Here is a 27862-nt window from a genome sequence, read left to right as displayed (position 1 = left end):
GACTTTTCTTCACTACACAATGAATGATATTACAGTTCTGATCAAACACTGAAAATATCTCTATTTTAACTTTAGCTATACCTTTCTTTAATATGTGTCCTACTGACCTTTTGATATAAATTATCCTGTGGAAAACTAGGTTCGGCAGTTGGCTAAATGAACTCAGGAACATATAGTTTACTCCATTTGCATTTCATTGCAATCAACTCAGGGAATACGTATTTCAGCGAGGAATATTTTAAGTCATCAGGCTGAAGGATGGTCAGTGAGCATAGCCTCTAAAATCTCCCCCATTCCCTCATAGGACAATACTTGGGTTATAATGATGTCTGCCCACCTATTTAAGATGAGGTCCTATCATTTCATGGAAAGCTCTAACATAACCAGGCCTTCACCCATGCAGTTTTATTTTCAAGAGCAGCTATAAGGCTGACACGAGTATATAACATTGGCCATCACTGGACAGGGCCAGCCACTTGTGTCCTGGGCAACACGGTCTCAGGACAATCAATCCTTGACAAGGTTGGCTAAGCCTTACCACAATGAATAGTAAGTATTTCCATGTTACTAATCTATTTTTAGGAAAAAAGTTTAAATTTGGATAAACGTTTATGCCCAAAGATGCAAAAAAGAAAAAAAAAAGTGGAAACACCATCAATAGAGTGATTTATAAAATTATAATCATAAATGGAGCATCATGTAACCAATTAAAAATAATTATTTACAAAAATAATTCTTTATGATATAAAGTAATAGGAAAATACAGATTTATTTAATAACTTTGTATATACTGAGTGTAAAAAAATATGCTAAAATACTAATAGTGTTTGCCTCTGAATAATAGTATCCTAGAAATTTTTTGTTTTTTTAACAATTTTAATTTTCCAAATTTTCCATAGTGACTCTGTATTAATTTATCATTTTAAAAAATATTAAAAATTACAAACTAGAAATATTTCTATCATAGCCCTGCTCTATAGACAGCAACTTTGACTGAAATGTTGATCTAACTTAAAGAGTACAGTTCTGGTTTGACGAGTTTGCTTGTGTGAAAGCTATAACTATGACTCTAGTTCTCTTGAGCTCCATGAGTCAAATCTGGTTAAAAATCATCCCTGTGTTTTTATCCAATAGGCATGAGCAGTTGACTAAAGCAAAGAGGAAGGTGTGAAGTGGGCATCCCACTCCTCTAAACAATGAGCAATCCTGAACTGACTTCAGATTGACAGTTATCATTACTTTTTAAAGTTGACTTCTTTCCATAGCAAGCTTTTCTTTTTATATGTCAGGAACCATCTTCAGGCTTCCTAGGTTTTAAACCAAACTTGATTTCTGAAATATATCTCTTTTCTCACTTGCTGAAAGGTTTTTTAGCATCTTTCTACTTCTTCCTTTTGTACTTTTTGAGTTAAAATTATTTTTTCTTTCTCTTTAATTATCACTCTCAGCGACAATGTTAAGTCTAGATTTTTAATGTCTTTCTTTAAGAGGTTTAAGATATTTTGGTTATTGAACAGAAGGTCTGAGCTTTGTAAAGTGTTGAACTTCTCAAAAAGTAATTTTTGAGAGTTCTCATTATTTACATAAAAGGGATCACATTATATATTCATATTACATACAACAGGGACATTGCATCATCCCGGGCAACTTCACTTCATCCTCAGTAAACTAGAAAATTCAGCTACCCAGAGCTTTCCATTACTTAACTATTCCTACATTTAGTTTTAAACTTTACAAATACAGTAACTCAATCTTTCAAATAGTATGCAAATAAGATATTCATGTCTGGTCTTTTGTCTGTGTACACAATTACCAAATAAGTAACCATCTTTCATAAGGAGATTGCACCATCACTGTCTTTTCATTCAGCAGAGATTTACTTAGAGCCAGGCAGTGTTCTAAGCACCTGGGACACAGCTATGCACAACACAGATTTGGTTCCTGTTCTCATCCAAGGCTTCATCATCTGCCTCCTGGGTTATAGTAGCATCCAACTGACTTCCTGCTTCATTCCCACCTCCTACTCACCTCCAGTCCAACCAACTGCCACTAGAATGACAGGATCATCCCATTCATATTACTGCACTGTTGCTAATACTTCAATTGGCAGCACCACTTTTCCTAAAGAATGAAGTCAAAATGACTTATTGTCGCACAAACTATCCACAATCTTCCTAGTCTGTCTTATTTTTCATCTTACCTGAAATTCCTTCCCCACTCTCTTAATTTCCTCCTGCTTCTTTAAAGAAAGGGACTTACAACTTCTTGCTCCTGTGTCCTTACTGATGCTCTTTCCTCTGACTAAAATTTTTCATTCCCCCATAAAACTGGTAAACAACCACTCATCCTCAGTATTTAACTTGAAATTCATCTTTCCTAAACTTTTTCTAAGCATCTCAAAAGATTACTAATCTTGCCCTTATACTACCAGATTTCTAGCACAGTACCTATATCACACTTATTTGTTTACACATCTTTTTATACCATACACTATATGTATAAGGTCCATTCTTCATTTATATATTCTTGCCCCAAAACAGTGCCTTGGAAGGAAGGAAGGAAGGAAGGAAGGAAGGAAGGAAGGAAGGAAGGAAGATATGAGATCACTATTATTAAGTTTCTAGTAAGCACTCTTTTGTACAGTGTTACTTTCAGTCAATTTACTTCTCTGAGTATCTTCCTCTGTTTAATCAGAAGATTTGTTAACTGATCCCAAGGCTCTTTCCAATTATCTTGTCATATGACCTTGGGATTAGAAACTCAATCTATGTTCATTGCTAAATAGACTGCGATAACCACAGCAGCCACCAGAAGGCAGCAGAAGCTTAACCTTAGAACTAATGTGAGCCTATCAAACAAAACTAAAAAGTATGTTGAATTAAAAATTACTATATTTAAATACTATTTGGTATATTTAAATATCATAATTATATTTAGTGCAGTAAGATGTTCACACTGTGAGAAGCAGATAGGAACTGAGATGGGTGAGGACCCAGCAGATAAGAGTCCCCCATATTCCCTCCAGTTCATACTCAGTCTAGGGAATGTGTAGGTTTAGTAGACTGATGAGAAGAATCACCTGCCCTGTTAAAATTGTATTTCTCACACTCACTTTTGTTTTCTGTGTGGGGTGCAGGTATGAGAGTGGAGGTAGTGGCAATGGTGGTGGTGGTGGTGGAAATGGTGATTATAATCATAAACAGAATTCACCAAAATCAGATGTGCTCACAATGCTATTAATGCTATTGACTCCAACCTATTAATTTATTTCTATCCTGATGAGAAGAGAAAGCCGGAGCTCATGTTTTCACGGTTAAAATTTTCCCCTTCGCAGAAAACACGACAACAAGCAGAGGCAAAGTCCTATGTTAGCAAAGCATAAATCCTTCTGATTCACTCCTAATAGAAAGATGCTGCAGTATTAACCCCAAGCTAAACCCCACTACTGCAGAAAAAAAATCGTTAGTTCATTCGAAAGACATAATGTGATGAAACAAAAAAAGTTTTAAAACATATGTAAAGTGTGAGATAAATCTACTGGCACAAGAGGTTTTTTTCTAATATGAACTTATTTACATATTTTAACAGTAGGGCACTTTTTCCGTGCCTCTTCTCAGACAGTAAGATGAGCAGGACCAAGTTTTTATTTATTCAATCCATTTTTATTGGTACATTACCAAGGACCAGGTCAGGCGCTGAAGGTACCAGGGTGAACAAGAAGGACACGGACCGTGCCCTCAAGGGTCTGCATTACAGTGCCAGGAGAGAGAATAGTGTTAGGTGTTGAGGTGCAACTTTAATCAGGAGGTCCTGGCATCTCTCATCTCTTCAGAGGCACCTTCGTTAATTATACATTTAGTGAAGAAAAATCAATGCATGTAATTTTAAAATCCAATAGTGGAAATATTCATCATGGAAGGTGAGTGTGCCTGGTCCTGCCTCTGTGCATCCTGGTCTCTCAGTCACTTCTGCTTTTAGTTCTTTGCATATTTCTAAATACTATATGTATGTTTCTTGATTTATAAGCTTTAGATATTATCTGTTTCTTTCTTGTATTATTAAATGAAGATTTAGTTCATCTTTACTAATGCTACTTTTCCCTAATCTCTTCTCGATTTAGTTATCTCTTTTTTGTTAATACATTTATTGGGTATCTTTGTAATTTTAATATGCATGAGATTCTACTATTGTTCTATCAACTACATATGAAATTTCTTGCTTCCCAGCTTTATAAGATGAAGATGTTAGTGTTCTTATCTTTCCTTTTACCTCCTTCCCAGCTCCCAAATTCTCTTGTATTTTTTTTTTAATTTGTCAGGGCTAGTAATATTTATTTGATAACTATAATGAAGCTCTCTGTCATTTATCTATAAATTGATCCTGTAAGTTGAAAATTAGTAACATTTTCACTACCATTAGTGTTTATATGAAGCTAAATAGCATGCCATGATAACATTTCTTTCTATAAGCTCCAACATCCCTTTGTATAGCACACACCAAAAAAATAAACTTTGGGGAAAAACTCCAAATTCTCAAAATCGAGCCAAATTTTATTTTGTTTCATTTTTATACTGTGCCTTCCTTGAACATTTTTCCCTAGAATTTGTGATTGAGTTTCCTTTATTTTTGCTATGAGAAGAAACAACATATTGCTATTATCTTCCAGTTTCTTACACACTCTGTCTATTACTTGGAATTCATTCATTTTTTTTCCTCTTGAACCCACTAACTTCCTAGTTAGAGGCCCACTGTGGCTTAAGTGAACCGTGAGTTTCTTATACAGTTTTATAACTGTTGTTGTCTTTCTCAACCTGGGCTTATTATTCTGCATACTTAGATATTGCTTCAATGTTTCTTTGGGTTGGATCCACATTTTCCTGGATTCCACTTACTCTTCTGTGAGTCTCTCAGGTTACCCCATCTACACAATTGCACCCACATACTAATGTTTTAATAAATAAAATCACTTGCATTCTTCATTGACTTCCGGCAATGACCCAGTAGAGCCTGAAAAGGACCAACAGGCAACACTGTAATTTATTCTAACATTGACTTACTTTTCTTCTGATTTGTGCTCTGTATTAAAAAATACTGTCTCTTTCTTTTTTGAATTCTCCTTGGGTATATTGGTTTCATGGACATCGGGTAGGATTCCACCACCAAAATCATTTGTGTGCTGGAAGCTATTTTATGTCTTACAACATTTGGCAATTCCCATAAGCAAGAAACGAGATATGTAAACTCTAAGGATAGCCGAAATTAAACCACTTTTCCTGGGCACATTCTAGACAGTTTTCTTCAGAGACCAAGGACACAGGACCTATATTGTCAACGAAGAGATAAATAAATGGCTTTTTATTTACAACATTTTAATTTTAAAGATTTTTAAAAGGGCTCTTTCTTTCCCCTTTCTCAAATTACATTACACAACTAGAATCTTTGAAATGTTTTTATTCTCTTTTCAAAGATCCTTACTGATGCATTTTTCACTGTCTTTTCTATGACAGGACCTCACATTCTGATGATTGCAGTCTTTACTCTCACAGGGATTATGATCCTGCTCCTGTTCATTGCTTTCCTGGTGCTGAGGTACCTACCATCCCCTCTATTTTGCTGTGCTCATCATTCAGAGGGAGGAAAGAAGAGAGGGAGGGGACTAATGTCTGTTGATGATAATGTATGCTCACAAAGAGGTCTCGAGACACACCTCATGAAGGCATTCTGCATAAAAGACAATATAAAGGGCAGAATATTATTGAGTGGATAGATTAAAGCTTTGGAGTTAGAGACACCTGAACTCAGATCTCAGTATTGTGACTTACCAGTTGTGTGGTCTTAAGCATATTACTTAGCAACTTAACCATGTTACTTGGCTTCATAATCACCATCTGAACTGTTGTAAGGAGTTTAAATTAGATATGTATAATGACTACCATATAATATGTATTTTATAAGTGGAAATAGTTATTTTTGCTGCTTATTGATATATTGTGAGAAATTTTAAAGTCTCTATTTTAAAAAATGTTCAGGCTAGAAGAGGCTTTAGAAATCATCCATTCCAAACTTCCTATTAGCATGGGGAAAGAAAGACCCAGAAAGACAAATGACTAGTCTGGAATGACATCCATAGGTAGTATGTGGAATCAAAACTAGAACTCAGGCCTTCTAACCGTTGGTTCCATGATTGTTCTACTCACCTTGGACATATGAAGTGCCTAGCACAATGTCAGAAACAGTGTATACTCAGAAGTATTTGTCAAAGATATAAATGAACAAATGAATTACCACACTACATCCTAATCTGTGTATGATAAACACATAGAACTTTCCATCCTATTATATTACCAGGATTACTCATTTCCTAACCAAACCAGACAATAATTCTCTCTACATATCACGTGCTTTTGTCCGTGTCACTATACTTTCTCATAATGAGACTCTAGCCTGTTGCATGTCAGTGGATGTTTTCTCCAGAAAAGGAAGTAGGTTGCTTTCTTCAGTCTGAAGACTCCTGTAACTCAGTGTTGCTTAGAAATACAGATGATCTGCAGTATGTGGTGACCATTTAGCTGAAGGTGAGCAGAAACCAAAACCAGTCAACAGTAGGGTCACTGATGTAACCTAGAAACTAAGTCCAAATGGGTGTCAGCTTAAGATAGGGGTAGATTACAAGGTAAGAAGCAGTAACAGATGGAAATGGGCATTTTCCATTTCCATGGAAGACATGGGAGACAGAGATAGGTCTTCCTAATAGCCAGAGCAATAGTATGTCCACAAAGAGATATGGAAGACAGATGTTACTTTTATAGTTTTCCATGACAACAGCCTATAGAAGAAAAGCAGTGAATGATTTATGACATCCCCTAATTCAATATGAATGGCAGTCAGCTCTATTGGGTCCCAAGAGTTTCCTGGGGTACAGAGGTGAAATCTTGGGAGCCTTCAGGCTTTACTTTCCTGCAGGTCTTATGGTCAATATTATTGGTCGATAATGTGCTATTTTATATGTATTTAATAGAGAATTACTTAATGTTAAATGAAAGCCTAGGAAAAGAATAATCATTTCTGCTTAAGGGACATTAAGAAAGGCATCATGAATTACCTTGAGAAGGTGAGTAGCAGTTTGTCAAATGACCACAAAAGGCAAACTAATGGACATACAAATAGATCAATGGGAAAAAATATGGATTCTAGAATCAGACATAAGCAAGCATGAGAACTTGGAATATAATAGAGGTGAGATTACAAAGCATTTGCAAAGTGATGTTGGGCAGTGGGCTTTTGATGTGAAAAAAAATAAAATTAAAATCCTACCTGAAACCGTAAGAAAAATGGAGTCCATTCCATATGGAGTTTTAAATAGATAAGGGCCGAAATGTGAAAATCAAACTTCAAAACTTGGAAGAAATTAATAGAAAATGATTTAATGATCTCAGTTTAGGAAAGTATTTCTCAGTCAAGATAAAAAAGTCATAAAAGAAAAAAATAGAACAATGGCCATAATAAAATCAAAACTTTCTATACACTAAAGTTAGAGTAAACAAACGAGAATATATTTGCAACGTGTAAAAGGGCAAGATTTGTTCTGCGGACTATATAAGGAACTCACATGAGTTAATAAGGAAAAGACAATGTGATTGAAAAAACAGGCAAAATCATCAATAGAAAATACTATATAATTTTATAATTCTATAAAATAGCTGGAAAATATTTGAAAAAAATCTCTTTAGTAATGAAGAAAATAAAGTGCAAAGCAACAATTAAATGTCATTTCACATACTTCATAATGGTTAAAAAAATGTTTAACAATACTAAATATTGTTAAATATGGAGGAAACAGGAATTCTGATGACAGGTAGGTACTTTGGGAAGCAATCTGGCAGTATATGTAAACACAAATGTGTGCATCTCCTGCATCCCAAGAATTCTACTTTATCCATACTATCTGGGGGAAATAATTACAAAATTTTGACATTTCTAATGTTAGGATGTATGTTGTTACAGTTCCTTTGTGCTTTTGTATTTTCTTTATACATATTTTTTAAAGGCACAGATGCATAAGAAGAACTGCCTTATTTAGGAATCTGGTATATTCTCTGGTGGTTTAAAAATTAACGTTTTTTCCTTTCAAAGTTATTGGTTTTAAATTTTTATCTCTCATCTTTTTCCCCTCTCTTTCCATGTCATCAGTTCAGATTCTTTATTATAGTGAAGGCCTTTATTCTGATGACCTTAGTGAGTGATCTAAGAAAATGAAACAAAAAGGAAAATAAAAAAGAATATAAAGGGCCATTAGAAATCCTTACAGGCCTACTAATGGCCAGCACTCATCAGATTGAAGAACATAAAGTTACACCGTTAGGCTAGCCTTACTCACCACATGTCAACCTGAGAATATCAGCGTTCTAAATTTCTCCCAGTGTGCAGTAGCTGAATGGCATGAAAACTAATAAAAATCTATTGACTGGTTCTATTCCTTTCGTAGAAAATATAAAAAAGAAAATGAACTTCGTCAGAAAAAATGGTCCCACATTCCTCCTGAAAACATCTTTCCTCTGGAGACCAATGAGACTAACCATATTAGCCTGAAGGTAAGGCGTACCTTATCTGTCGAAGAATTCTATCTAGAGCTGGTGCAAGTTGCCAGGTATTTAACAAGACGTTGGTAGCATGGTAGGAAATGTGCCATGAAGAGACCCAAGGCTTAGATGTTTTCTAAGTCTCAGTTTCCTATCTTCCCCTTGATTCTTCATTGCTGTGTCACCTAGTTGATCCAATGAACACTTCAGTGGAGGCTGAGATATGATGTGTTACTCATTCTTCGCATCTGGTTCAGAAGAGAAATGTACATATTGAGATTCTGTCATGGAAGGGATGGAGGGTTAGGTAGGACATTTGAGTTCCCCTAAACCTGGATACTGATCTACCCGTACTGAGGATATATGACTTACCTCATTCATCGCTGAAGAAGCCTCTCTGATATTTGCCCACATTCTCTCCCTCAGCCAATAATAGCAACTCACTTTCATTTGCCTTAGTCAGTGCTGGACTTTGTTGTCTTGTCTGCTCCTCACAAGGGAGTCACGAGTTGACTTTTATCATAATAACTGTGCTGATGAGAAGACTGAAGGACAAAGGGATAAGAAATAGTGCAGGATCACATATAGCTAGTGAGAACAATTACTGCAAATAATAAGAGTTAACACTTACAGAACACTTCTTATATGCCAGATATATTAAGCTCTTCCATCTTCCCCCAAGCGCTATGGATGACAAGTCTAGAATTTCAGGAACATGGCCATAATTTGAACCCAGTTTAAATATAAAGCCTAAGATTTTAGCATCTATCATACACCATGTCCTTATCAAAGTTTTTATACCAAAGTATACTAAGAGGAGATGAAGCTCCCAGGACCTCCACATGAAGGAATTAGTGGGGCCAAGATAATAGGAGAGGACAGCATGACCTGAGATGCTTTCCTGCCTAAAATAAGCAAAGATAAAACTGCTGTGTGGGCCAAGTTTGTCCTGGGAGACTCCCTGCCAGCTTTCGGCTCTCTACCCCGGGTCCTGTGTGCTTTGCTCCGATGGCTCAGATCCCTCATGGCTGTACCTGGGCTAGGTCTTCCTTCCTTCCAGAAATGCTCCCTGCTCTAAAGTGACTCTCCTGTTGCATTCTGAATCTCACACATAGAAATACTATTCACAAAGACCTACTTGTCTCAAGAAAGTATCAGGATGAAGTCTATCTTTTGGTAATTCCCAGTAAGGTAGGGAAGGAAGCAAAGAAAATCCCTGGAAGAAGGGAGGAAAAGTAGAACTACAAGAGGAAGGGAAGGAAACCCAGAGTTAAGCATGAGAGTGGTAGATACTCAGAAAGAAGATATTGTTACAGGGGAAAGCAAGTAGCAAGAGGGAAACACAAGTCAATTGTAAGTTTTTCTGGAAGCATGCCCACCATGCTGTAGGTGAACAACAGATACAACCCACCTGACAGAGCTTCTCAGCCTTTAACTGTCAGTGGATGGAACAAGATATGAAACATCTGGAATAATTATGTTTTTCTTGTGCCAGATCGATGATGACAAAAGACGAGATACAATTCAGAGACTACGACAGTGCAAATATGACAAAAAGGTGACTATATTCTCCTCTGCTCCTCTGAAATCTCACTTAGGGGTATGTTCTGGGCCTTCTGATTCATTGTTACCCACTTCTGATGTTGGCAATGCAAAGGTGGAGTAGGTGCCCAGGTTGCTCCCAGAGGCGGTTCTTGGAGCCTTTCACGGGGATGGACAGGGCTCTGCTTCAAGGATTACAAAACTCATAATCTTGGGAAAATTAAAGGACACAAAACTTTTGAGAGGGGTGGAGTATAGGAAGCAAAAGTAAAAATAAAAGAGATTCAGAGAAGTCCAGGCAGCCCTAGTAATATGTTTTGACTCACTGCAGTAGGAATATGACAATTCCACATGGGGGATTTGTATCTTCCTTCCTTCCTTCCTTCCTTTCTTCCTTCCTTCCTTCCTTCCTTCCTTCCTTCCTTCCTTCCCTCCTTCCTTCCTTCCTTCCTCTTCCTCCTACTCCTCCTTCTTCTCCTTCTTCTCCTCCTTCTTCTCCTTCTTCTTCCTTCCTTCCTTCCTTCCTTCCTTCCTTCCTTCCTTCCTTCCTTCCATTTAGTCATTCTTAAAGAAACGTTCAAACTTGAGTCTCTCATATCCCAGGTGCATCAACAAAGTAGTGTCAACAAAGTAGTATAGTGGGAAGATAGACACATAAACAAACTATTAAAATATGCATATAAGTATTAATGCTACAACATTATCTTCTTAATCAATCGATCTTTGCAGAGAGTGATTCTAAAGGATCTCAAGCACAATGATGGCAATTTCACTGAGAAACAGAAGATAGAATTGAACAAGGTATGTATCTCTTGCTTGAAACCCTTAAGTGAGAAATAGCTTCACTCCATTTTTCCTAAGCAAAGAGATACCTGATTGAGCAAGGAATTATGGGAGATGCTGACAGAGGAGCCCTCAGGCCAAGAAATGGGTGACTATACTTCATACTGGAAATTCTACCAACAGATGTTGAAAAGTGATGTCTGATGGTGCAAAACATGTTGGAAATCTACTAGCATGTCCTACAAAATGGTCCTGATATTATTTGAGAATAGTCGAAAGTTTGTATTTAAGTCCCCTTGTTGATAAAAGAAAGACTGTTTAGTAATATACAATGCAATGTGTAATAAGAAATATACTGACATTCCAATGTATAAAGAGCAACACCTCTTCCCAAAGGTCTGAAACATGGCATGTTTAATTAGCATATTAATTTTTACTCTGGTGCACCTTTCTGGATGACTTGCTTTGTAAAAAGACATGTTATTTTAGTTGCTTCAGATTGACTATTACAACTTAACCAAGTTCTACGGGACGGTGAAGCTTGATTCCATGATCTTTGGGGTGATAGAATACTGTGAGAGAGGATCCCTGCGGGTAAGAACCGTGATCATTTTCAATTTCCTAACTGGTCAACCATAGGGGGAAAAAAAAAATCTAATAAGAATTTTATATGTTTATTCAGTGAAATAATATCAGAAAGTTATCAGGAAAAGTTGGTGTTACCAAACTAGATCACTCAGATTTTGTCAAACGGTCTTATTATACCTATACAAAAAAAAAAATCCGAAGTACAGGTTTGCAAAACAGAGAACAGATGTGGAAAAGTGACTGATTAGCCCTAAATTCATTTTACTGTACTTGCACGCTTGCTTTTGTAATCAAAGAAAAATGGATGGTCATTATGATAGCACCAAATAAGCATTAGGAGACTTGTTCTTAAGTCCTGGTTCTGCTACTGTCTAAATTCCTACCGCCTTTTCCTTTGTGAGGGATTGAGAATGGTCCCGGTGTTGCCAGATGGGGTCAGGACTGAGCAAGTCTAAAGCAGAAAGAGAAAGGAAGACAAGACTAAGTCAAGTTCTTGGGAAGAACCAAACATCAAGCTAGGACTATTTAATCATTAAATAGTTCAGAAGGGCAGGAATATAGAAGAAGCAATTATTTACAAGAAACAAAGTCAGGTGTGAAACAGAAACAGGACTGAATGGGAAACGGGTGGGAGAAGGGAGGAATTCAGGACAGTTGCTTCAAGGAGCATTGAACTATTTGAACCTCACCTTGAGCTGTTGATGAGCATGTATTATGACTTTCAGCTTTTAATAATCTTTAGGTAGGTGAGCATATAATTTATCAGAATACTTTGAGAGTGAAAAGGGCTACTACAATAATTATGTTGGAACAGCAGACATAAACTGCACTGGCCTCAAGCAAACCAGGATGTGTGGTCACCCTGCTATTTTCAGACCCAGGATTTCTTAATAACCTCAATATCCTTTCCCAGAACAAAGCCAGAATCCCAAGATTTGAGGGCAGCAGCAGCTTTAAAGAGGTCCAAATATTCATAATTCAATAAAATTTAAAAATAATTTTTAAAATTTAAACTAATCACCTAGAAATTTTTAATTTTCAATAAGCTTCAACAATAACAACAACAAAAGAATACTAGCTTTCAAAATGTATGGCCTAAACTCAAATCTATCCTCAAATTAAGAAATCATAGCCCTAAATGCTACTCTCTCTTTTTTAAAAAATAAAATAATCTAAGTATGTAATACAAAATTTAGAAGAATAACTATCGCCTAAGGAAAGAAAGCCTTCTAAATTCAAACATAAAACAGGTAGAATTTTAAAATGCACTCATGAGTTGTTTATTTTTAAAAAAATTATAAAACATATAAGCCTCTCATACTTCTAATAAAAATTTTAAAGCCAACATAAAAATACACAAAAATGGGAATAAAACTATGAAAATGATGCTTTGCATTATAAAAGAATATTTTATGATTGTTAAAATTAAAATTTAAAAAGGAAAATTTGCAGAAGCAAAATAATCATGAAAATTTTACTCAAAAAGTAAAAAGTAAAGTAAGCCAATAACAATAGAAGATATTATAATTGCTATTAAAAAGAATATCAGGTTTGCCTTAATTCCAAACTTCAATGGATAATTCTCAGTGTTTATATAAATACTGATCTAAAGTTAAGCAAAAACATGAAGATGTAAATTCATGTACCATTCAACAAAGCTAGCATAAAGTTAATAGTAAAATATAATTAAAGACCAACTATATATATCAATATTGATAGAAAAATTATAAATAAAATACTGGTGATTCTAAGCCAGTTGTATATAAGGAGCAAAGTACAATAAGATATGGTTAATTCTATGAATGGAAAAAATATTACCCTAATGTATCATCTCCAAAGGTCCTATGAGAAAGACCATGTGATCATTTTAATTGATGCTTAAAATGATCATTTAAATTAAAATGTTATCATTTAAATAAAATATTTGTAATAAAAACAATAATATGAGGGCTATACCATATACTCTGATTCATTTAATTTCAGTGAGACAGCAATTTTAGAATTAACACAGCCTGGTCAAAGGATTTCACAGGATCTTTTATTCCCTAAAATACCAAGTCAACATTTAAATATCATACCCATAGTTATTTTTGTCTCTCTACTCTCAGAAACTTTAGTTATCTGAGTGGTCCTGGGTCCCCTTCCGGCATTGCTTATTCACACTGGGCACAGACAACAGAAGCTTCTACACAGGAAACCAAGCCTTTGTATCATAAATCTCAAGGCAAAGTCTGTACCAAGAAAAATGGCAGTTCCTTCCCTGTGTCATCCCTTTACGCTTCAACCCATGGCAAATCCCATCAGAACCTACTTTTGTGGGGAAACAAATGAGAAAGTTTCTCTCTAGATGGGCTAAAGACAGTGTGCTTCCCACCTCCTAAATATACAATAACCTCAGCTAACCTTGTTTGAGAACAATTGATTCATTTGTGAGACAAATATTTATTAAACATCTATTCCATGCCAAAAACTGAACAAAATCTTGCAGAGACTACAGTGAACAAAAATTTTCACAGAGTTTACAATTTCATGGGAAGAAGTGATTGTAAACAAATAAACAAAAAATATAAAATATGGCAGGTGCTAAGAGAAAGAATTACTTTAGAGTCTGTCTGCTCATAACTCCCTTCCCTTAACTTGGCCTGGTACCTACATGCCAACCAGCCTTATCTGAAATGAATTATGACTTTGGACCCTTTGTCAAAAATTATTGGTATAGTGCCTGAGTTAAAACTAAAGGTCAAATTGGGCTTTTTCCAAAACAAGAAACTATTGTTAAGTTATTCAAGCTTACTACGAAAAACAGTTATTAGCTTAATTAGGTCCCTTTATCTTGTTAGCATCATCACCATGTTAATACAGTGAATTCAAAATTCTAGGTCGTACAATTCACACAAATCCAGGAACTGCGTCTTATTGACAGAGGACTTAGAACTATAAAGCCAATAGATGCAATTGATCATGTCAGTAAAAACATAAGCCTAATGAATGAATTTCCTAACAGCAATTCCTTGTTTAAAAACACTAGTGTAAGTTTGATGAGACAAGACCTGCAATCCAGTGACTTGTGAATCAGGCTCACCAGCCACTCTCCAGGCATGTGTCTGCTAATTCCTTCACCCCTGCCATGTGGAAGAACTGGTACTTGGGATAGTATGGGTATCTCATTCTCACCTCCTTGTACTGAAAGCCACCTAATGTTTCTAAAGTAGGAGAGAAAAATATATGTTCAGGAAACCCAGGACAGTGGAGTTCCAGTTTGTTCCTTCTGTCCAGGGCCTCATGATTAGAAGATCATTGTTTGCCTATAATAGTCTCTCCATGATATCCCTCCTTGCGACAACTCATTTTCTCCCTTTCCTTTTTCTCCTGTTCAGGAAGTTTTAAATGACACAATTTCCTACCCTGATGGTACTTTCATGGATTGGGAGTTTAAGATCTCTGTCTTATATGACATTGCTAAGGTAAGAGCCCTACAAACACAAAAGACAGTTGCGAAAATTAAATATAGGAACACAAATCCAGCAAGCTATTCAGTTTCTCCGTGCATTGGTTTCTTCATCTGTAAAATAATAATAAAAAGAGTACCTATGTCATATGGTTGTTGTATTTTATGAAATAATACATATGCTTTGCATAAGGGCTAGTAGAAGTAAATGTTCAAAATATATATATTGGCTCCTATTATTCTTATTATGTTCTTTCTACTCTGGGTTTGAAGCATACATATTTACAGACTTGCTGGAAATCAAAATCATAAAATCTACATGGAAAATAAGTGAATCTGCAATTTTACAAGAGAAAAATATCAAGGATGGCCAACTATCTTGCATAAGGCAATAATAAATTTGGACATGTATATTCCCAGACATGATATGAGAAAGAAAGTGTATACCAGTAACCAGGGCCTCATTCAAGAATGAAGAAAAGTTCATCCTGAGAGTGAGCTATTTGATACAGTTTCAAATCACCTGAAAGTCACATAGAGTCAGAATCAGTTTAAAAAATGTCACATGTTACCCTGTTTGCTACATTTCACTCCTGTGAGTCAGACTGAAAACCAGTTTCTGCAATGACACCTCTGGCCACCGGAGGGAAGCACACCAGCCAAAAACATGCTTCCCCTTTCAAAGTAGAAAGAAAACCATCAAATTTTAGGAACTAATCTAGCCTAGCCCCTCCCTTCAAAAAGGCAAGGCCTCATTATGCATGTTTTTGGATTGAGGTAGCAGTAGTTATATTATATATAACTACTTAACCGGTTATATATAATATAATATAATATATTAAGTAGTTATATGTGTGTGTGTGTATGTGTGTGTGTATATATATATATATAATATATATATATTGGATATTATTAAGTAGTTATATGTGTGTATATATATATATATATATTTGAAATGATTCAAAATGTCATTTCTTTCTTTAAAATAATCAAGCAGCAGCAGAGTGTCTTATCTCTTTGTTTTCTTGTCATCTGAAAAATTACAGGGGATGTCATATCTACACTCCAGTAAGACAGAAGTCCATGGCCGTCTGAAATCCACCAACTGTGTGGTGGACAGTAGAATGGTGGTGAAGATCACTGATTTTGGCTGCAATTCCATTTTACCTCCAAAAAAAGGTATGTGATCAATAAGATTTTTACCAGTTTACCTTTATTCTTTCTTTTTTTTTTTTTAATTTTCACAAGCCCACAGGCCCACATAAAGTGTTCAGAAAATAGTGATACTGATCAGAAAATTCACACTTGGAGCCACAAGAGGCAACAGCTGGCTCATTCTCCAGCACTTCACCCTTGTCAGTTTTCAGCAAGTGCTTCCTGAGTTGAACAAATATTCTCTGTGGATTTCCTTCATCTATGAATGGTATCCCTTGATATCAGTGAGAAATCGTGAAGAACGTATTAGCTTATGGAAGCAGAACTGGGTGAAAATGTAGAGAAAGTTAGATCCGTAAGAAACCTTGGAAATCATCTCATCTAACCCTCTTCCTCTCTAAAAGACAGAACTGAGGTTCAAAGAGGTGAAGAGGTTTGCCCAAGAAAATAGAGTACAAAGCAGAAGACTCATTTCCAAATCCTAGACATCCTTCATCTGTGATAATGATAAGAAATGATAACAATAAGAAAAAACTCTTATTAGAAAAATATACAATTATCTCTTTTAGGATTGTGATAAGGGTCAAAAAAGTAACACAAAGAAAAGTGATTTGTAAAGTATAAAGAACTTTTCTTGTTGAACGTTTACCCATTCTGTACTATAACTCAGAGTTAAACAGCCTCAAAAATCTAGCATTCATATATGCCTTAAGATACCACCTAGATCCAAACAGTAAATTTTGTTTTTAGTTCTATTTAGCAATCCTTAAGTTTTCCTTAATTAAAAAAAAAAAAAAGTATAATTCTGCCCTTGCTTCTTCAATCACATAAGCATGCTAGCTAGACATTGGACTCAATCCAGTAAATGCTTGTTGAATACCTACTATGTGCCAGGCATAGTTCATCATGTAGTGGAACAAACCTCCTTCATTAAATGATTCACCATAACACAAAATCAGATGAATTTCAGGTCAAATCCTATCCTCCTGAATATTACTGAGTTATATTTACCTGTGCCATCAGTTACCTGAAATTTTAGCATAAGTAGATCTATCTATCTTTTCTATAACCTCAAACCATTAGGATCAATTGTACATGAATCACAAGTCACATAAATTCATAAGACATAAATTCAAAAAGGCAATGAGCACTCACTTTGGCAGCACACATACTAAAACTGGAACCATACAGAGAAGATTAGCGTGGCCCCTGGGCAAGAATGACATGCAAATTTGTGAGGCATTCCAAATTTTTGTAAAGTACAGCATAGAGAAGATAGTCAATAATATTGTAATAACTATGTATGGTGTCAATGGGTACTAGATTTATTGGGTGATCATTTTGTTAGGTATATAAATGCCTAATCACAGTGTTTTACACCTGAAATGAATATAATATTGTATGTCAACTGTAATTAGAAAAAAATTTTTTACAAGGCAGTGAATTTGGATGAAAAATCAAATGAGGAAACTGTTCCTCAGCATAAGCCTATCATTGTACCTGACAGCATGAATCTGCAGATTTTTTTTTTTTTTTCATTGAAACTGCTGAAGAAACCTCAAAAAGTTCACAAGGAGCTGGGTGGTCCTGGAAAACTTTCGAGGGATGTTGGAGGAAAATCGACTGTGTGCCCCTGTTACTATTAAATAAAATATGTGATGGGTCTAAAACCCCAGTGTCTACAAGAGCCAAACACAGAACACAGAAGCACTTCACTTGTGTGAAGTGAACTCGCTGGAAAACAATAGAGAGTAGCAGGCACAGTAGTAAAATATGAGTAAATTGTATGCATTGCTTTTTAAAGAATATTGTGGAAACCAAAGAAAACACATCTGTGGACAATAGCTGACTTGGAGGCTGAAAAATATTAGCGATAATATTTTTGTTTAAATGTGCTGTCTTTATTTTCCTTTAGTAAACATATATATATAATGTTTTGTATTACATAAAAATCTACAAATGTTTTATATTATATAAAATTTGTGACTAGTTTTAATATTTATAAAGGCTTTCATAGGTTTATGCCATATGTCCCATAAGCCTCGGCCTCTCATACCACATTCATCCCACAAACCTTTACGAGCACTTTCTATGTAGCAGGCGCTATTCTAGGTAGACCCTGAGGGTGTTCAGAACTATGATCTGAGCAGTTTCAGGAAAGACATTGCCCTATGACCTCACCCAGATCCTTCACAGTCAGCTTGCAGGTAAGTGTGTGTTCTACCTTTTATTACCATTATTAGCATAAATTCCTCAAAAGTCTGAGACCAACCATATAAATTCAAGGCCATTCCTATTCAGGGTGCATGGTGTAGGGACTTAAAGAACAAAAGCAGGCTGGAGACCTGTGGGCTGCTGACACCCTTAACTTTACAATCTCCACACTGAATGCACAGACCTGTGGACAGCCCCCGAGCACCTCCGCCAAGCCAGCGTCTCTCAGAAAGGAGACGTGTACAGCTACGGGATCATCGCACAGGAGATCATCCTGCGGAGAGAAACCTTCTATACGTTGAGCTGCCGGGACCAGAATGGTAAGAGTCTGACCCCTTTTCTCTCCCACTCTGGGAGCCGGCCGACCTGCAGTCTAGGCTGATGGAGACCCTGAGCTGTGTAACCACATCTCTGTCCCTCATCTGCAAAAGTAATGGCAAGTCTGCATTACACATTTCACAGGGCTTTTGGAAGGATTAAATGACAATATGAATGTTAAGAGTGTTCTGAAAAGCATAAGATAATATACCACTGCCAGGTGTCACTATTGTCAGTATTATTGTTAAAGAATCTTCTCTTCAACTTTCCTTCTTTCCTTCTGATTCCAAACAGTCATGTGTCAATTTAACACCTGAACTAGATTATTCAAGTGGGACAACATACATATTTTAGTTCTTACTAAAATCTATAGGTTTTGTCACATGTCCTCAGGGGGTGGGGGTGGGGAAATGTTTCATTCCATTCATTCAGTCCTGGCTTACTGAGCACATACTTGTGCCAGCTCTTAACTGTCTGGGAGGAGGGGGTGACTAAGGGATGTAGGGAGAGTGGGCCAAAGTCTTGGTGAGAGGAAGCCTACTAAGGCAGTGGTCGCTGAGTTTTACAGGGTTAGTAGCCTTAACTTAAGGTAGCCTCCTGCACATAAGTGGGCATGAGACCCTTTAACCTGGTGGCTGACTCATTTATTCAGCATCCATCTATGCAGCGCTGGCTGAGGCTCTGCAACAGTCTCACCGGGCACCCATCCAGGGCCAGTGGACCAATTCAGAGTCCGGCTGCTGCTAAAATTTCTTCATGCTGCATTCTTTCTTGTAATTCCAATCATTCTCATCCCATCAGAGAAGATTTTCAGAGTGGAGAATTCCAACGGAATGAAACCCTTCCGCCCAGATCTGTTCCTGGAAACAGCAGAGGAAAAAGAGCTGGAAGTGAGTTTCCTTGGGCTGCTGTAACAAATTACCACAAACTTGGTGGATTAAAATAACAGAGATTTACTCACTTACAGTTCTAGAGCCAGAAGTCTGAAATGAGTTGTCAGCAAGGTTGCACTCCCTCCAGAGGCTCTACGGGAGAGTCTATTTTTAGTTTCTTCCAGAAGTGTCTGGTGGCTGACATTCCTTGGCTTCGGTCCACAACACTCCAATCTCTGCCTCTGTTGTCACATTCTCTTCTCTTCTGTCTGTCTAATCTCCCTCTTCCTCCCTCCTACATAAGGATATATAAGATTGCATTCAGGCCCACCAAGATAATCCAGAATAAACTCCCATCTCAAGATCCTTAACTTAACCATATCTGCAAAGACCCTTTTTTTCCAAGTAAGGTAACACCCACAAGTGCCAGGGGTTAGGACACAGACATGTCTTTGGGAGCCATTATCAGCCTGCCATTGTCTCCTTGTCATTTTCCACCTTTCCCAACTCAGGAAAGAGCTGGTTCCTTAAGCACATATCACATTCTCAATTTTTAGGAACTAAAAGAGCAAAATGTCCATGTGATTCACTTACTAGGCTTATAAATAGTACCTACTAATTAAAAACTAAATATGCTGACACCTAGAAACAATAGGCAAGTGTACTCTCACTCCTTTTATTCTTTCTCTGAGGGAAATGGAGTTTTTCTCTCTGCATTGGCTTAATTTCTTTTTTATAATCTCTCACAAAGGCCTTTACAGCCTATAAAAATTAAAATTTTTTTAAAAATTTTATCTGAGCTTTGCTAATCCCAAAAGATAGTAAATTGCTTTAAAAATATTTAGGGTCTTAAGAAAAAAACGTTTGTTCCTTGTGGGATAAAGACGAAAACATTTTCCTTCCATTTACAAGCACCCTTCCGGATGAGGTTTGTGGCCAGCCTAGCTGGGCGTGACTGGGTCATTTTTACCTCTCCTCTTCTCTCTCTTTTTAAAAATTAAAGGCACGTTGTAGCCCCTGCTCCTGTCCTTGTCTTCTCCTCATTCCCTCTCTCCCCTCCCCCCACCCTCCGGCTTTTCTTGATCCTGGGATTCCCCCCACACATCAGCCTATCCCTTCTCAAATACTCCTTTTAGTCTAAGTATATCTGCATGTTGCCTAAAACCTTCTCACCAAAGCGTCCTCCTCCTCAATTCACTTGTGTAGTTGGATGGTTCTGGAATTGGAAGTCAACAATAAGACTGCATATCTGGTAGCTGGTTCCAATAGAATACAGGCCTGAAATTAGATGAGTTGAAAATGTCACAAAAGCACCCGCTATTTCATTCAGTGGTTCTGTATCAGCCCATTTGCCGGTTGCGTCTGCGCATTGTTCTCTGAGGCCGCCGTCAGACCACGTACCAAGGCAGGGGCATCATCCAGTGATGAGTACAGGCAAGCAGCCCAGGTGTCTAGTCCCTCCCCAGGGACTTGTTAACGCAAAGAACACAGGCGGGGACTGCAGCTAGTAGCACCTGTGATCCTATTTTGGGCCAGGGTGAAGCCAAATTTTATATAAATCAAATAGTTTTCACCATGCTGCAAGCAAGTGGTAGCAGATGAGATGATGTTTCCGTGGGCTTCCTTGTGGCCCCTCCTTGCTTTGAACCTCTCTTTCCTCACTTCTCATATATCTATAATAAGAATATGTAATATATGTTATAATATATATATCATAATAGTATAGAATATATCAAATAATTCTATAACTATCATTCTTTTATATAATTATATATTTATTATTTTATAATTAAATTATTATGTTATATTATTTTATGATATCTAATTACATATTATATGATGTGCTATAATAAAATTACATATTAATATATAATAATTATTATATATAATGTCTTTTGCCCATACAGTATTTGAGAAATACTTACACTAAAGAAATTATTCATTGTTTATTTGAAATTCAGGTTTGTCTTATATTTTTATTTGCGAAATCTGAGAACTCTACGAAGGCCCCTTCACAAGCCAATTAAATCAGAATCTTGGGTGGGGCCTATGCAAAAGGACTTTTGTAAACACTCCCCAGGCGATTCCCCTGGTGGTCATGGTTAAAAGCCACTGCCCAAGTGCCTCACTCTCATTTACAGTCACTGTTCATACTCACTGAACCCAACTATTTCTTGCTCTCCCCAACATACTCCCTGCAAATACCTGTAAAGCATTTTGTCTCTCCCATCAATCCAGACTCAGCCAAATCAGTATTACCTTTTTCATTAATTCAGGGCCCACGGGAAGGGCTTAGGCAAGGCGGTGCAGGTGGCAATGCCTGAGACACACTGCAGGTAATGTCTCATCCTTATTGTCAGTGTTGAGATGTTTTAAAAATATTTTCTGCCTCAATTACTCCCATCATGGAAGAAAATAGGATACCACCCCCTGAGTTAATCCATCCTTCTTTCTCCAGGTATATCTACTTGTAAAACACTGCTGGGAAGAAGATCCGGAAAAGAGACCAGATTTCAAGAAAATTGAGACTACGCTAGGCAAGATATTTGGGTATTGCTGAAATTTTTACTTTTCTCATGATTTCAGATTTTTCTAATAATAGTTGACATTCAGTGGCACTTAAGAGTGAAAATGCCTATTCTAATGAAAAACTCTAGACCGTAACACCTGTCTCAAAAAAATTAATATATGAAGACTAACAGACCATTTTCTCAGGGAAATAATCACTTGAAAAATTAAATACTCAAGGGAAAAACTTACCTGATTAAAAACTACATACTAAAACTACATACTAATCATAGATATGTATGATTTCTAAAAACTACGTACTAATCATAGATATGTCTGTTAAAAATAATCCCCTGATACTTCTGCAGGTAATTAGGATTTAGAAATCTAGTATGGGTCCTGGGAATCTGTAAAGTGCCTGCATAATTCTTAAGATCATGAAATTTCTTAAAATTTTCAAATCTTAAAAAAGTCAGCAACTTTGGCCATAGGCACTTAAGACTTGAGTTATGAATCAGATTATAATTTGGGATCAAAAAAAAAGTAATACAATTATTCATTAAGATTGAATTCTAGATTCCTCATGTTTTCTGTTAGATATAGCACAGAGCGAGAAAAATAACCCTGGAGTAAGAGTTAGGAGATCCAGTTTCTAGACTAGGATCTAATAATAGCTTACTGTGGGACATTGGACAAAGTACTTACCCTCATGGCAGGTCAATTTTCTTGTTACTGAAATTGGACTGAATAAGATTATTTCTGCAATTCCTTCCAGCTCTAACTTTCTGTAGTTCTCATTAAGTCACTCAGATACTTAACGAGGCCAAAAGCCTAGGGCTGGAGATGAGGTAGAGTGAAGTTAATGAAAGCGCGGCCATCGATTTGGTGGAAATAAACTGTCATCTGGGGAAAGGAGCAGGAAATAATAAGAAATTTAATCCTTGGCCATTTTTATTCCTTCGCAAACCTGTTACTAAGAGCAGATGAGGTTGCATGTGTGACAGATGAAATGTAAACTCACGAAGATAAACTGGACCCCTGATCTTTTACCCTAGAAAGTCTGATGTAGTTGACCTGGGAAGCAGGCTGGCATCAGAAGTTTTAATAGCTCCTTACATGATGAAAATATGCAGCCAAAGTTGAAGAAAATGTTTTAATTGAATCAGTTCATCATGGAGTAAGATAACCCATCTTCATCCCTTATACCTGTTCTCTTGCCCTTTCTACCAACTAGACTCTATACTAGTGGTTTCAAGAATCCCCTGGTGAACTCGTGAAAAAATTCTGTTTCTTGATTCCAAACCTAGCAGTTTTCAGTCATATAGGTCTGCAATAGGACTCAGAAATGTATTGAATTTTTAATAAACACCCCTCCTCACCCCAGGAGATTATGATGAAGGCCATCTTCTTGAGTGGAAAAAACAGTAACTTATAATTGTTATCGTAATAATGAAATGGTATGATTTGTTCGGCCCCTTCAGTTATGCTGTATATCTTATGAACATTATCTCTGATCATCACTACAGCTCTACAGGAACTCAGTGTGCCTCTGCACAGCTCTGCACCAAGATGCCCCAGTGTCACAGAAAGCTGGCATCTCAACTGTCTCCTTGGTCTAACCAAATAATCCAGAGTTAGGTTTTTCCCTCCACTCTGAGGAGATAATATAAGGCTTTGCTTTGCTTTTCTTGGTCCTGCGCTTATATTTCCATTTATTGCCTTCAGAGCTTTTTTTTTTTTACAGTTTTCCTTTTATTGCAAATCATTTATTATTAAAATTTTGGAAAATGGATAAGCAAATGCAGTTAAAACATCACCTGTTTTTCAGTAGATGACCACCAGTGTTCAAAAATTTTAAAAGAGATTATAATTTTTGCTGTTTTGTGAACTGACTTTTTTCACTGAGTGATATAGAAGTAGTGTCCTTCTATGTGTTTAACTATTCTAATTCATATTTAATGGTACATCAATATTCCATTGTATCATAATATTTTAACTATTTTTTTGTTATGTATTTAGGTTATTTTCAAGTATTTGCTGTTGTAAAGAATGCTGTGACTTTCTTTGTAGTTAACTTTCAGCACGTTCACGATTGTTTTCTTAGAATAATTCTTAGAAGTAGAGTTGATGGACTGTTGGTATGTCTATTCTAAAAGCTTATGACATATTTTGTCAGCTTGCTCTCCAGAGAGGTTGTACTCTATATTTTTCCTCCTTACCTACAATGATTGTCATTGTTCTAACATTTGTTTTTTGGTTTTTTAATTAATCTTATTTCTATTTCTATTTCTTTGATCTTTCCTGAGATTAATTTTTTCCTAATGTTTTCTGCCATTTTTATTTTTTTCTTTAATTACCTGTTTATCACAATTGCCCATTGTTCTTAATGAAGGTTCATGTTTTCTTAACAATGTGGAAGAGCGCCTTATCTATTACTATCTATTACCTATTACAGCCTTTTTCATGACCAAAAAAGTGAAAGTTATATGGACACCTTGATCCGACGTCTACAGCTATATTCTCGAAACCTGGAACATCTGGTGGAGGAAAGGACACAGCTGTACAAAGCAGAGAGGGACAGAGCTGATAGACTTAACTTTATGTTGCTCCCAAGGTAAGGCAAGCTGTCCTGCTGATGTGGTTTCCCACGAGGCCACAGCCATGCCTCATATCTTAAAGCTTAAAGCTTCAGCATATTTGTCTAGCCAGTGTTTTTCTTTATATTTGTTTGGGATTGTTCCTTTTTGCCTATTCTTTAACAGACTGAGTTTTAAAATGCACATACCTTGCTAATCCTTTTTCTGGTTTGCATTCGAAATACCCGGAAGAAAGAGGTTATTTTCAAATGTCCAAGGAGTCATTTGAAAACAAAAGAAATGTGGACTGTGGAGTTAGTATGACCTGAGTTCCAACACCGCCGTTCCACTTTTATTGTCTGGGACCTCTCTCTCCTCAGTCTCAAAATGGAAATTAAAGTTTTCCTACAGAGTCTATGAGCTATAAGACACTTTCAGGAACTAAGTGTTACTATTATTGTTATTATTATTATCATTATTATTTTTGCTTTCTTCTTCCTACCTCAAAGTAAAAGCCAAATTACAAGAAATATAGGCATCTTTAGTGGAGGAGGTGAGGCCAGGCATCAGATGCCTGATCCCAGAGACATGTATAGGCTGACCTCCATTTGTGAAACAATGTAATAGCCATGACAGAAGAGAAAAGAAATAAGGTTGAAATAGAAAGGAAGTAAGGTTGAAATCCTCGAACAGTTTAAAGTTTTGTTAAGTGTCAGTACTGAAGTAATAACTAAGGAATGTTAAGATAAACAATAAATTAAAATATAAAGAGCTAGGAAATAGGCGTAGACCAAGCCGCCCACAGTTGTCACAAGAGAGAAGTAATGGTCTCTTCTCATTAAAGTATAATAAACTGTCCTATTAGATTAAGGATAAGCTAGACAGACAGTCTAGCATTGGATGAAATCATGGAAATTGAGGTCAGCCAGGCCTGACTTCAAATCATGGTTCCACCATCTGCTATGGATATGTAATCTTGGGCAAGTTACTTAAATGCTCCAAGCTCCAGTGTCCTATCTACTTCACAGGCTGGCTTAAAGACCCCCCCTGACATAATGTGGAGGATATAAGGTACTTGCTTAGCACATCCATGGTCATTCTTATTATACACAGTAGCTATGACTTTTGTATATAATTTGTATTGGTTATTATTTTATTTTGAACCCATACTTAATTTAGAATATCACCTCTACATTAGTAAAGGAATGATTTTGAGATTGTGTTTTCTAAAGAAATAGTTTCTCTTCTTCATTTCTGGGCCTCAAGAGAGCCTAATATAGAACCAACATGCCCTCGGAGAGCCTAGAAACAGGCCACAAATGGTATCCTTAGAATAGGCTGCAACACTATTAAGCAATTTCTGTCAGCACTCCATAAATGTTAGTTACATAATGCATAATTCCTTGCCTGACCTTTAATGCCGACTCGTGACAAAAATAATAATCTGATTATCTGGCTGCTTTCCCAGGGTGCCATCATCAGTGGTTTTAACCAATAATGCCCTCAGTAGCCTCCAAAATAATCTCTACCCTTATCCTAGACATGTCAAGAACTACCACCCCAGAAGTGCCCCTGGCAATCCAAACAGCTATATCAAAAAGGTGTTTTTCAAAGGTCCTGAGTTCCATCACTGCGCCGGTTGAAAAGATTTTTTCCCTTGATACTCTGAAGGTTCTCTAAATGAATATTGTGAATTTTCATGGTTGATGGGCTGTTTTCTGGGAGAGTGCTAGACATTTTTTTCTTTCCCACAGTCATCACAACTCCAGATCCTCCCCATCATCCTCTCTATGCAAGCCCTGGGTTGTGGGGGTCTATGGTGCAATAAAAAGCCTAAAGAGTGGAACGTGCTGAGTTCTAGGACTAGCTCTGCTCTTAGTGGCTGTGAGACCTTGTGAAAGTCATGCTTTCTTTTTAAACCTTAGCTTTCTCATCTGTAAAAATTAGGGATTTATTTTCAATGACCTCTATGGCACCTCCCAGCTTCTGGGTTCTGATTCTAGTGGCACCATACTCAGATCCTTTACAAAGTGATCCCAAGGGCAAATAGGGAGCATGCAGTCTCATGTCAGCCCCCACCCCAAAACGGGCCAATGAAAAGGCAACTGAGCACATAAAGGAGTTCGGAGTGCCTTCTTGTGGTTCTTCTCTCTTAATTCTGAATTTGATATACTGCTCTTTATATCTCTTCGACAGAGATATTTTAAATTGCTTCTATTTGAATTCTTCAGTTTTAGCATATTTTAACTTGTTTACATGGCAATTGACTTTGCTTTTTAAAGGACCTGATTCTGGTTCAAAATATGTCAAATAAATTCTGGTCCAGAATATATCAAAATTAATTTTAAAATGCATATTAATTCAAAGTGATATTAAACAATACCACATTGAATATGCCAGGGAGGTAAAACTATTGACTCTGATGAGAAAGTCAGATCTGATAGCTATAGAGATTCAAGCTCTTACATTAATGACACACTCTCCTTCTCAACTTCTGGATATAGAACTTCATCTACAAGAAGCTGACTGTGAATAGAGAGGTAAAAAGTGGGCAAGTGTGTATATGCATCATGGTTATGTAGGTATTAGAGTTACATGTACATTGTGTATTAGGGTCAATAGTCAAGTTCTAAGTTAATGTTGAACCTGCTTATATTTATCTAAGTTCAAGTACATATATATAATAATATGCTCATATATATGGTATATACAACTTATCTTTCCTTCCTAACCAGCCAGTTCACTGAAAATCCAGTGTCTAGAATTCTTGCTAGACAATGATTACTGTCTCAAAGATTTATGTATGAGAAGAAAAAACTTACCAAAGTTGAACACATTTTTTTTTTTCTTTCCATCTAGGCTAGTGGTAAAGTCTCTAAAGGAGAAAGGCTTTGTGGAGCCTGAACTATATGAGGAAGTTACAATCTACTTTAGTGACATTGTAGGTTTCACCACTATCTGCAAATACAGCACCCCCATGGAAGTGGTGGACATGCTAAATGACATCTATAAGAGTTTTGACCACATTCTTGATCATCATGATGTGTACAAGGTAACCACTTCACCTGACAGGCTGAAATGATTGTCCGGCCCCAGGTCAGCAGAGCTGGAATTGGTTTTTCCTGTTATTTCTCAGGTCTTATCCTCTCCATTTTAAGAGTTAATGAATTGGTGGTTGAATCTGAGCTAAAAGTGAAAGGAAATAGAATAAGAAGGGTCAGAAGTCAAAATGGCCGTGTGACTTGAAGAAGCAGTATGAAAGAAACAACATAAAGTTCA

General features: G+C 36.6%; 1 protein-coding gene and 1 non-coding gene across 3 annotated transcripts in view; both read left to right on the top strand.

Moving 5' to 3' along the window:
* Positions 1-27862, top strand: part of GUCY2C (guanylate cyclase 2C) — a 60180-nt gene that overhangs the window by 24142 nt on the left and 8176 nt on the right. For both annotated transcript variants that reach the window (XM_015589990.2, XM_006912643.3), the window contains exons 11-22: positions 5508-5589; positions 8486-8591; positions 10075-10137; positions 10851-10922; positions 11394-11498; positions 14870-14956; positions 15987-16119; positions 18492-18629; positions 19429-19517; positions 21958-22049; positions 24463-24621; positions 27443-27635. In XM_015589990.2, coding sequence (XP_015445476.1) covers positions 5508-5589; positions 8486-8591; positions 10075-10137; positions 10851-10922; positions 11394-11498; positions 14870-14956; positions 15987-16119; positions 18492-18629; positions 19429-19517; positions 21958-22049; positions 24463-24621; positions 27443-27635 — 1319 coding nt within the window. The remainder of the gene's footprint in view (positions 1-5507; positions 5590-8485; positions 8592-10074; positions 10138-10850; positions 10923-11393; positions 11499-14869; positions 14957-15986; positions 16120-18491; positions 18630-19428; positions 19518-21957; positions 22050-24462; positions 24622-27442; positions 27636-27862) is intronic.
* LOC112480394 lies at positions 17243-17349 on the top strand. Its single transcript, XR_003046577.1, has one exon. It is a non-coding gene; the product is annotated as a U6 spliceosomal RNA (small nuclear RNA).

Source organism: Pteropus alecto, unplaced genomic scaffold (assembly GCF_000325575.1).
Source record: "Pteropus alecto unplaced genomic scaffold, ASM32557v1 scaffold103, whole genome shotgun sequence".
Classification (NCBI taxonomy): Eukaryota; Metazoa; Chordata; class Mammalia; order Chiroptera; family Pteropodidae; genus Pteropus; species Pteropus alecto.
Note: the sequence above shows the minus strand (reverse complement) of the source record. Positions and strands in the feature narration are given on the sequence as shown.